We start from the raw sequence: 11115 nt of genomic DNA on the forward strand, positions 1-11115 counted from the left end.
CAATTTTAAAAGAATGTTACGAGATGTTTTTAGCAACAATAAGAGATGTTTTTAGCAACAATAAAACATTTTCAAGATACAAAAAATTTTGTGTAGAAGCTAATTGTCAATGGTTGGGGCCAAATTGGGATTGTCCAACAAGATGGAACTCGACTTGTGATATGTTTGAGAAAGCCATCCAACGAAAAGAATCACTAATTGCGTTTCATCAAATTTTGTCAAGTAGGGGTAAATGTGCACCGTACGATCCTAGAAACTGGTTATTGATTGAGATCGTTACGGAGGTCCTTCAAATTTTTAAATCTTGCACAACTAGTTTATCCGGGGTTTACTATCCAACAAGCCCCATTGCTTTACCAAAAATTGCTGTCATGTGCACAAAGTTGAGTGAACTTCATTGTAGGGGTGCACCTTATTTTGATATGGGTGTAAAAATGAAAGAAAAATTTAGAAAATATTTTCAAGAACTACCAGCTGTTTTGACATGTGCTGCTGCGTTAAACCCTTGCATCAATGTTGGTGGTGTTGAAGCTTTAATAGAAAAAATTTGTGATGAGCTAGAGTTAAACGACGATCAAAACCCCTATTATTGCCAAACTTTAAAGAATGCTTTCAACACCACCTTGTCAAACATGTATGATGTTTACCTTACAAAATACGGGTCGTCTTCCCAAATTCATGACTCGTTAAGAGCTGTTGCCCAATCCCAATCCCAAACCGACCTTGAAATGGGGATGTACTACATGATTTGGGAAGACGCCGGTAAACGTCAAAAGGTAAACACCCCAAGCAGTGAACTTGGAAGGTATGGTGGTACCAACTTTGTGAAACACATCACTCCGGATGAATTTAGAAGTCTTGATTTGCTGGCTTGGTGGAGAGGTAAGGAGGATGAGTTTCCGATCCTCGCCGCCATGGCCAAAGATTTACTAACGGTCCAAGCTTCCACGGTAGCTTCGGAGTCTGCTTTTTCTGTTTCTGGCAGGGTTATATCGATTAGGAGGACTCGACTCACTCCACCAGCTATAGAGATGTCGATTTGCTACAAGGATTACTTGGACTCTTTAGATAGGGCACAACATCAACGCTCACTCGAGGGGGAAATGGAGTATGAGGCGGGCTTGTATGAAGACGAGGTCAATCAAGGACACACTCAACCAATGACCGATGAAGAAGCCGCGTACGACGATTACCTAAGGAATAGCTCGGGATCGGGTAGCGAAGAAAATTAGTTAAAGAAACAGCAAACATGGAGGCAAATAATGAGTAAGAAACAGCAAGTTGTTCATGTAATCGTGTCTAAGCATTCTTTAATGTTTGTATTTTTGAGTTACGAATATGCGATAACGATTTAATGTTTGTATTTTTATTGTAAAAACTATAAATGAAAGTTATGAGTTTTTAATCTTCCAAGCAAAGAACCCTAACAACGAAAGCAAAGAATGGCTTCGGTCAGTCCGTTTTGCCTTGTAGTTACCGGTTTGCCTTGTAGTTACCGATTTGTTTATACTGTGAAAAAATAATGGTTATTTAAAAAAAAAAAAAAAACCGGTTAACCAAAAAACCGGTTATTAAAAAACCGGTTAATAAAAAAACCGGTTTATTAACCGGTTTCTAAACCGGTTCTAACCGGTTAGACCGGTTAGGGTTTTGACATATAAAAACCGGTTATTAACCGGTCCGGTTATTAACCGAACCGGTTTTTTTCCGGATAAAAAAAAAACGATTTGTGCACCTCTACTTAGAAGTAAAGGTGGGCAAATAAACTGGATAACCGAACCAACCTAAAAATCAAATGAAATCGGTTTGGAACCGACTGAAACTGTAGGTTCGAAACCGGTTTGTAATTTACTCCATCAAAACCGGTTAACCAAATCAAAACTGGTCAAAACCCAAACCGAAACCAATCAAAACCCAAAGCAAAATCAATCGTAACATGATCAAAAAACCAGTTTCAACCCGAACCAAAACCGATCATAAACTGGTTTTAACTTTTTTTAACCAAATCAGACCAATTTCAACCTAAACCAAATTTGAATTTTAAACCGGTTTGTGCATCTCTACTTAGAAAATGTTGTAAAAAAATAAATAAACAATAATTTAAAAAAAAAGAAATAAAAAAAGAAAAACTCCCCCATATATAAGCTCACCCAAACACCCCATATATCCCATCCAAAGAAGCAACTATAAAACTTGTAGGTATAAAAACCCCCAATCTCTCTTTCTAACGAATTCCTGTCACAAATTCCTCACTTTCGCACTTCACTCCCATCTTTATAAACAAACAAACAAACAAACTTACCAAGATTCAGTTTTTATTTCAAAATTAGGGTTTTTTTTCTTCAATTTTAATTTCAAGATTAGGGTTTTCTTTATTTTACTGTAAAACATGATAATTGGTTGTTTCCTGATGATGGGTTTTTTGTATGGTACAGATCTTGATCAATGGCGACGTTTGAATTGTACCGCAGATCAACGATCGGTATGTGTTTGACTGAAACCCTAGATGAGATGGTGTCCAATGGGATTCTCAGCCCAGAGCTTGCTATTCAAGTACTTGTTCAGTTTGATAAGGTGCTGTTTCATTCTTTTGTTTTTTTTTTCTCAATTTGTTTTGATTAGATTGATTAAGGATAATAAATTTCTGTTTGTTAAAGATTATTATGATTTGTGTTTTAGGGTTTGTGTAATTTAGTTTAAATGATGTTTCTTTTCTCTGTTTTAATTGTTTTGGAACAGGTTAATAGTTAACATTTGCGAAAAAGAAATTGTTTAAAAAAGTTTATATTTTTTTTAGATTTGAATTGGGTTGGAACAGCTTAAAAAGTGACAATTTTTTAAAAAGGAATTATGTAAAAAAATTATGTTTTTTTTAGATTTGAATTGGTTTGGAACAGTTTAAAAAGGGACAATTTTTATAAAAGGAAATTGTTTAAATTTTTTTTAATCTTTTTTAAAGATTTGAATTGGTTTGGAACCATTAAAAAAAATGACAATTACCAAAAAGGAATTGTTTAATTTTTTTTTTACGCTTTTAAGATTTGAATTGGTTTGTCGTGTTGTAATGATTGCAGTCGATGACCGAAGCGCTTGACAGCCAAGTTAAAAGCAAGGTGACCATCAAGGTATAATAAGTTCATTGATAACATTTAAAAAATAAATATAAAGGAATCATTGCGATGTTAGTACATTTTTCTTAACATGGTTTACGTTGATATGATAACAGGGACACTTGCACACCTACAGATTCTGTGACAATGTGTGGACTTTCATCGTTCAAGATGCGATTTTCAAGTATGACGACACACAGGAGAATGTTGGACAAGTTAAGATAGTGGCATGTGACTCTAAGCTGCTTACTCAGTGATGATCATTTAATATCTAGTTGATGATATAAGTTATTAACTAATAATCCTGTATTTGTGTAATTCGTCGACATTAAGTGTTTTTTCCTATTTGTTTTTGTTTTATGTTGTTTTAGGTGTAATAGAATAAATGTAATGGTGTTTGCATTTAGGCTATGAACCACCTTGTGAATTGAAGTTTATATTTTAAATTAGAAGTTTTTAATTTATGCCCATGTTTCAGAGTCATGGAGAATGTGATTCTTTGCCTAAATCTTTTGTCTTTTGGGAATTGAGAATATACTTTCTTTCATATATACTTCAGCTTGCAGTTTTATCAGATTCACGTATTGAGTTTGCTTACTGCATTGCCTAAAGCCCGCTATGGCATCCTTCAAGTCTGCCAAATGAACCGAGATAAAAAAGTATAATCTCGAAGATGGAATGATGCTTCAGGTTAGAATTTCTCATTTGTCATCATATCCCTTCCATAATTAATGGGCAAATTTTGACTTTTTGTTTAAATATATTGCTTCACATTTAAAGTTGGTACAAATGATAGCCCAAATCTAACATTAACATTCGACCTCAAAAGTGAAGTATATCTCTAATGCTGGAAACTATGTTATGTATTATTAGGTTGATGTATCTGTGTTCTCAAGTGGCAACAATGCGAAAGTTAAACTTCAACTTCATAACTGTTCACAAACATGGATTCTACACTGGGGTTGCATCTCCAATGGAAACAAGTGATTACTCTTCTTGAGAATGTTAACTTTTTTAGCTTACTTATTTTAGGTGGTGAAAGGGCATGTCGGGTAATGGATGAAAACAGGTTTGGGTCAAAAATGTGTAATTATGTTTTTTGCAGAAAATGGTTCATACCCTCCTCTTATCCACCTGGGACAACAGTATATAAGAAAGCTGCATTGAGTACTCCGTTTATAAAGGTTTATTTTTTATAATTGCCGTAATGCTACTACCTTATACTTTTATCTTTTTGGATGAACAACAGAGTTTATTTTTCTACTTCAATTACTGATCATGAGACTTGTAGGATGGAGACGTATATGTTGTTGGCATTGAACTAAGGGACCCTAAGATACACGCCATAGAATTTGTTCTTAAAAATACCAAACATGATAAATGGTTCGAGTTCAACTAATTGTTTATACTGTATTATTTCTATTTTTTTTTCTTTTTTGATTTTTGAGTTTGATGTATTTACCCTTTGCATTGTTAGGTTGAAGATGAATGGAGCTAGCTTCCGCATTAATTTACACAAAGAAATCGATGCAAGTATCTAATATCTTCATTGTGTAACATTTACATCCTAGTACATTTATTATCATCTGAATGTAAATTTTGCAGGTTAAAGATGACGATGCGGTAAATTCTAAATGCTTGCTTAATGGAATTTTTCATAAGGAGAATATCGAAAACCTATTGAGACACAGGTGCATTTTTAACATAAATCTGGAAAATATGAATACTATAGTGATTTCAGAAATTTTAATATGTTCGTTAATCGACGGAAACCTCTGCAGCCTGCCTTTCTTTCCAAAGCTCTCTACTTCGTCCACTTCACAAGGACTCCCTCAAAATAACAATACTTTCAGCAATATGTATGTTATGTCACTTGAAGAAACTTCTAATGAAATGGTATGCTCATTAGTTTATAAATAATATCTTATAACATAGACCGGTCAAATGGGTTGACCTCCATTTTTTCATGTCAACTTAATTATGAGTGATGTATCAGGTTGGTGAAAAGTCACACAGCATTAGATTCTTGAATAAAGAGGCGCCAGAATGGATAAGATTTCCTGCATCAATTGTCATACCTTTTGGAGTATTTGAAAAGGTATTATCGGATGACATAAATAAGGTATGATTTATATCTTTCTTGCCTTTTTATAAGTGGAATTAACTAGATGATTACAAGTTTACAACAAGACACAATCAATCAATCAATCATGCCCAGTAAAATCCCACCGACAGCAAAGCTATAAGTAGGGTCTGGGGAGGGTGGGATGTAGGCACACCGTACCTCTATCCAAAGGAATAAAGAGGTGGCTTCCAGAGAGACCCTCGGCTCTAAGTACATGTGTATGAAGCAAAATAAAGGAAATCAAAGTTTAACAGTTATATAAAAACTACTACTAATTATAATAATATTAATAATAAGATCACAGTTTAACAGCTATATAAAAGCTAATAATAATTATAATAATAATAATAATAATATATGTAAGGGAAATACCATTATGGTATGTGACCTAAATAAGTTAAGTCTAAGCCCTAAGGTATTCAATTCTCTCTAAAAATCCTTAACTTTAATTCTACTTCTCCACGAATTCCTATCCTCAACCATGTCCTCGGAGAGGTTTAGGTCTATCAAATCATGCCTAATCCTCTCATCCCAAGTCAATTTCGGTCGTCCTCTACCCCTCCTCCCCTCTATAGTAATGTTTTCTACGGATCTAACAGGATTCGTCGTCTGTCTTCTCTTTACATGTCCAAACCATCTCAATCTCCACTCTCTTATCTTGTCTGCTATGTTCGCCACCCCTAATCTCTCGCGAAACACAACGTTTCTTATTCGGTCTAGCCTTGTGTGCCCACACATCCAACGTAGCATTCTCATTTCTGCTACCTCCATCTTCCGCACTTATGCCTTCTTGATGGCCCAACAATCTGTTCCATATAGCATTGCAGGTCTAACTGCCACCCTATAGAATTTTCCCTTTAGTTTAGTCGGGAAACTCTTGTCGCACAATATACCTGTGGCTGCTTTCCATCTACACCATCCTACCTGAACTCGGTGGGTCACATCACTGTCTAATTCCCCATCGCTCTGTACAAATGATCCTAAATACTTGAACTTCGTTACCTGCGGGACCACCTGCCCTTCAATTGTGATCTGTGCGTCTTCATTGTCGTTTATCCCACCAAAATCACAGTGGAGGTACTCCGTCTTAGATCGGCTAATCTTTAAACCTTTTGTCTCTAAGGTTGTTCGCCACTCCTCAAGCCTCATGTTTAGATCTTGTTTTTTCTCAGCAAGTAACACAATATCGTCTGCGAACATCATGCACCACGGGATAGTCCTCTGAATCGACTTTGACAACTCATCCAAGACTACTGCAAAAAGAAACGGGCTCAACGCTGACCCCTGGTGAAGACCTACCTCTACAGGAAAGAAATCAGTATCCCCCACAGGCGCACGGACACTTGTTTCACTCCTGGTATACATATCCATAATTATCTCTATGTATTTCCTGGGCACTCTTCTACCCTCCAAGCACTCCCAGAGCACCTGTCGTGGCACACTGTCGTAGGCCTTTTCTAGGTCAATAAACACCGTATGTAGATCACGCTTCTTCTCCCTATACTTTTCCATTAATCTTCTTATAAGGTGTATTGCCTCTGTGGTGGAACGCCCCGGCATGAAGCCAAATTGGTTGACCGTAACCTGAGTTTCTCGTCTAAGTCTAACCTCAATCACTCTTTCCCATAGCTTCATAGTATGACTTAGTAGTTTGATTCCTCGGTAGTTACCACAACATTGGGCGTCTCCTTTGTTCTTATAGATAGGAACTACAACGCTTCTCCTCCACTGGTCTGGCATCTTACCTGATTTGAGAATACTATTGAACAGAGTAGTTAACCACATGACTCCTTCCTCCCCCAGACACTTCCACACCTCGATGGGTATGTTGTCTGGGCCAACCGCCTTAGACCTTCCCATCCTCCTAAGTGCATCCTTGACCTCTTCTTGTGTGATCCGTCGGCAGTAGCAGTTATTCGATTGTTGTCGTTGAAAGTTTGTGTTGTCATGTTCTTCTTGGTAAGCTCTCCCATTGTTAAAAAGATTGTGGAAGTAGGTTTGCCATCTTAGCTTGATGTCTTGCTCCTTGACCAGTACATGCCCATCTGTATCCTTTATGAACTTCACCGGTCCTAGATCTTGCCTTCTACGCTCCCTGGCTTTGGCAATCTTAAACATAGCATGTTCCCCCTCTTTTGTTTCTAGACTTTCATACATCCGTTTAAAGGCCGCCTTCTTTGCTTCCGCCACTGCCTTCTTTGCCTCTATCTTGGCCGTTTTGTAGTTGTCCCTCAATTCCACTCGCTCCTCCTCATTCGTGCACCTCATTAGCTCCCTAAAACATCCTTGTTTGTCCCTTATCTTGTCTTGCACTGCGTCATTCCACCACCAAGACTCCTTATGCCCACTTGTCTTTCCTGTTGTGACCCCGAGAGTCTCCTTTGCTACTTGGATGATCTTTGTCTCCATAGCTTCCCATATATGAGTTGAGTCCCATTTAGTCGAGCCCGCGTATGCAGTATGAGTTTATCCTTAAACAGTAGGAGATTTTCGTCCTTCAAATTTCCCCATCGAATTCTCGGTGTACCTTTCTTCGCTCGAACAGTCAGCTTATTTCTGAAGGCTATATCTGTCACTAGTAGTCGATGTTGAGTCACAACTGCCTCCCCAGGTATGACTTTGCAGTCCTTCCACCAACGTCGGTCTCCTTGCCTCATCAAAAGGTAGTCAATTTGCGTGTCGCGTCCGCCACTGCTAAAAGTGATTAAATGAGAATCTTGTTTCCTAAAATAAGAATTTATAATACCTAGGTCATGTGCCACCGCAAACTCTAGAAGATCTGTCCCGGTCTCATTCCTATCACCAAAACCGAAACCCCCATGAACGGCTTGAAAACCATCGTTAGCCTTACCAATGTGTCCATTAAAATCACCTCCTATGCAAATCCTCTCCCCCCTAGGTATGCCCCCTACCACTGCGTCTAGGCAATCCCAAAATTCTCTCTTTTCCTGATCCCCTAGGCCTACATGAGGCGCGTAGGCGGAGACTACTGCCACTACTTCCTCTCCTAGTACTAATTTCAACACCATAATCCTGTCATTATGTCTTATCACCTCCACCACACTAGTGTGTATTTCCTTAGCCACTAGAAACCCCACTCCATTCCTAGCTCCATCAGACCCCGAGTACCACAACTTATACCCATTACACTCAGCCCCTCTATGTCCTTTCCACTTAGTCTCCTGGAGGCATGCTATCTGAACCCTACGTCTTTTAAGCACATCTACCAATTCTAGCAACTTACCATTTAATGTTCCTACATTCCAAGAAGCCAAACGCAATATACGCTCCCTATCTTTACTCTTTCCTACACCCCTCGTTTACAACAAGACACGTGTCCCTAATTAAAAGTCCATTAATTGATTCTTCAGGAAGTAGCAAAGAAAATTGCTTGCCTCAGTGAACATGTAGATAGAGGAGACATTTCAAAGCTTAATGAGATCCAAGAAACTGTTGTGCAAATGAAAGCTCCTCGTAGAATGGTAATTCATCAAGTTAAAAATATTAATTGCAAGATTTTCTTTATTGGAAAAGATTATTACAAATTCCTAATAAAATCTTGAACGTTGCAGAGCGTTGAGGTTAGAAGGAAAATGAAGAGTTCAAGATTACCATGGCCTCGAGGCCCTGGAGAGGATACATGGAACCGAGTTTGGCAAGCAATAAAAATGGTAACTTTTTTATAGCTAGTAAATTTTAATACCAACATTATCTTTTCTGTATCATATTGTATGAAATCGTCAAGATTAATCAAAAAGTTGGTTGTTTTAACTTTACACTCCTTGTAGAACTCGCTAGGCACTGGTCCCGTGGGGTGGGGGGGGGGGGGGTTAGGGACTAGGGATTAATTCGGATTAGTCGGGATTAATCAGATGGGAATTTATATGTAATATCTCAAATATACATATGTGTAACAAGTTTTTTATATAAAATTTTCAGTTTTCACCAATTAGTGATTATTGGCAACTAGTCGGTGGGTTACCGACTAGCAATTAATCGGCGCCTAGGCATGATTTTTACAACCATGCAGTTTACAGTCAAACTTATACATTTTAAATGGCCACTGGTCAAAAAAGCCCTATGGACTTGGTGTCAAACTCACCCATAAGTCCTTAGACTTCATTTATACATGATTAAGTCTTTATACTTTCAAAAATTATTGAAAAGTCCTTTTAATACAGCTTAGGGACTTAATAATGCAAAATAGATCTTTTTGTTATTTTTTGGAAAGTCGGTTAATCATGCCAAAATGGACTTTTATGTTAAGAATAAAGTGCAGGAAGTCAAGAACTTTAGCGGTTGGTTTCGAAATTTTTCCCACAATTTCTTGATTCTAAGTTGAAATATGGGATGGTTTTTACCATCAAATTTTAGTTTCGGTAGATAATGAAAAAAGAAATTATCAATATTGTTTAGAAAAACTATATGCCGTTCTTATTAGTTCGTAACTCGTTTATCTTGTCTCTTACCCATTGCCAGGTTTGGGCTTCTAAATGGAATGAAAGAGCATATATCAGTCACAGGGAAACAAACACTAATTATGATAAACTACAAATTGGTATTTTAATTCAAGAATATATTAGAGCTGATTATGCCTTTGTGACCTACACATATCATCCCGTCTCCCAAGACCCCTCAGAGATATACACAGAGGTAAGCCACGAGTCTGGTCAAATGGGTTGGGTTGATCCAAAACTCTTTTCATACAATTTTGTTAAATAATGCGTCTTTGTGCGTAAATATGATTTAAGAGGTTTGATTGAATAACAGATTGTGAAGGGCTCAGTTGAGACTTTAGTTGGTGCTTCTTTGGGTCGCCCCATGAGTTGTATTACTAAGAAATTTGATCTTAAATCACCCATTGTAAGACTACTTCATTTGTATTTTTCTAATATGAATATATTTCTTTAAAGCTGAATGTTATTTTAATTTTATCATATAACTTCCAGGTTATTTGTTACCCAAGCAAGTCTACCGGATTATACACAAAGAACAAGAGGTCGGTTATCTTTAGGCCAGATTTTAAATCTGAGAACGTGAATATCTATATCGGCAATGGTATATATGACAGGTACGTTAACTGAAAGTCAAAAGGTTTAATGAGCTTGAGCCTAGCGAAGCGAAGCCAAGCCAAGCCAAAACTCAAGTCTAGGTTGATTAGAGCTGAAACTTTTTGCAGCATTTCACTGGAAAACAAGGAGGAAGCTGTGTTAGATTATTCAAGAGACCCGTTGGTAACAGATTTGCGGTTTCAAGGTTTGATTCTGTCAAAAATATCAGAAACGGCGAAGAGGATAGAAGACTTGTATGGATGTGCACAAAACATTGAAGGGGTGGTGCAAGATGGACAAGTATATGTGCTTCAATGTAAGCAACTCAAATAATACATGTGATGAAATACATGTGATGGTTACAATGGTTTGATGCCAATATACAATACTAGTCATGTGCTTTGTTGTATCATATTGGGCAGTAACACGTATCGTTGATTTTAATATAACATTAGAGCTATAGGATGATTATATTTCACATCGCATGAAAATTTTACATTCCATGTTTTTTGCTTCTACAATCGGGCTATACTCGTGTTCCTTTTGAACATAATTCCTTTTCCTTGTGCTCCCTTTTGGTGATGCAAAAATCATGTATGCTATTTCTAAACGGGATGGGTCTGGCCACCATGATTTATACTTGCGTAGACCAAAATTGATACTAGTCATGTAGCGAGGCAGATGATCATTTTATTGGTTCTATTATCTGTGTAGCCCTAGGCCATCGCTTCACCCTCCGGATTGTCAAACATGCACAAGTTTTCTTCCATGGTGGTCTGGATTTGGTGACGATCTATCATCGTGATCTTCCATAAGCTTTCATGCAAAG

The 11115-nt window shown here is 37.4% G+C and overlaps 2 protein-coding genes across 2 annotated transcripts; both read left to right on the forward strand.

The window, feature by feature from the left end:
• The first annotated feature begins 2205 nt into the window (after positions 1–2205).
• LOC143583575 (transcription initiation factor IIA subunit 2) lies at positions 2206–3536 on the forward strand. Its single transcript, XM_077065855.1, has 4 exons — positions 2206–2331; positions 2436–2574; positions 3075–3125; positions 3227–3536. Exons 2-4 carry the CDS (start codon positions 2446–2448, stop codon positions 3365–3367), a joined length of 321 nt encoding a protein of 106 aa, XP_076921970.1. The 5' UTR covers positions 2206–2331; positions 2436–2445; the 3' UTR covers positions 3368–3536.
• A 134-nt stretch (positions 3537–3670) lies between these two features.
• On the forward strand, positions 3671–10738 carry LOC143583567 (alpha-glucan water dikinase 2-like). Its single transcript, XM_077065847.1, has 12 exons — positions 3671–3800; positions 3984–4093; positions 4216–4294; positions 4402–4493; positions 4588–5006; positions 5107–5232; positions 8607–8717; positions 8808–8906; positions 9715–9888; positions 10006–10098; positions 10185–10306; positions 10415–10738. The coding sequence occupies exons 5-12, from the start codon at positions 4830–4832 to the stop codon at positions 10617–10619; spliced, it is 1107 nt and encodes a 368-aa protein (XP_076921962.1). The 5' UTR covers positions 3671–3800; positions 3984–4093; positions 4216–4294; positions 4402–4493; positions 4588–4829; the 3' UTR covers positions 10620–10738.
• Positions 10739–11115: the final 377 nt, after the last annotated feature.

Source organism: Bidens hawaiensis, unplaced genomic scaffold (genome assembly GCF_021521415.1).
Source record: "Bidens hawaiensis isolate Kalapana, Puna unplaced genomic scaffold, B.hawaiensis_p1.1 tig00001511_1, whole genome shotgun sequence".
Classification (NCBI taxonomy): Eukaryota; Viridiplantae; Streptophyta; class Magnoliopsida; order Asterales; family Asteraceae; genus Bidens; species Bidens hawaiensis.

What these genes read in the sequence shown, in the direction of transcription:
- LOC143583575 (XM_077065855.1), top strand. Translation starts at nt 2,446, where the DNA reads ATGGCGACGTTTGAATTGTACCGCAGATCAACGATCGGTATGTGTTTG. An exon ending in TACTTGTTCAGTTTGATAAG is followed by an intron (nt 2,575 to 3,074) that starts GTGCTGTTTCAT and finishes TAATGATTGCAG; the next exon opens with TCGATGACCGAAGCGCTTGA. An exon ending in AAAGCAAGGTGACCATCAAG is followed by an intron (nt 3,126 to 3,226) that starts GTATAATAAGTT and finishes ATATGATAACAG; the next exon opens with GGACACTTGCACACCTACAG.
- LOC143583567 (XM_077065847.1), top strand. Translation starts at nt 4,830, where the DNA reads ATGAATACTATAGTGATTTCAGAAATTTTAATATGTTCGTTAATCGAC. An exon ending in CCTCAGAGATATACACAGAG is followed by an intron (nt 9,889 to 10,005) that starts GTAAGCCACGAG and finishes ATTGAATAACAG; the next exon opens with ATTGTGAAGGGCTCAGTTGA. An exon ending in GGCAATGGTATATATGACAG is followed by an intron (nt 10,307 to 10,414) that starts GTACGTTAACTG and finishes AACTTTTTGCAG; the next exon opens with CATTTCACTGGAAAACAAGG.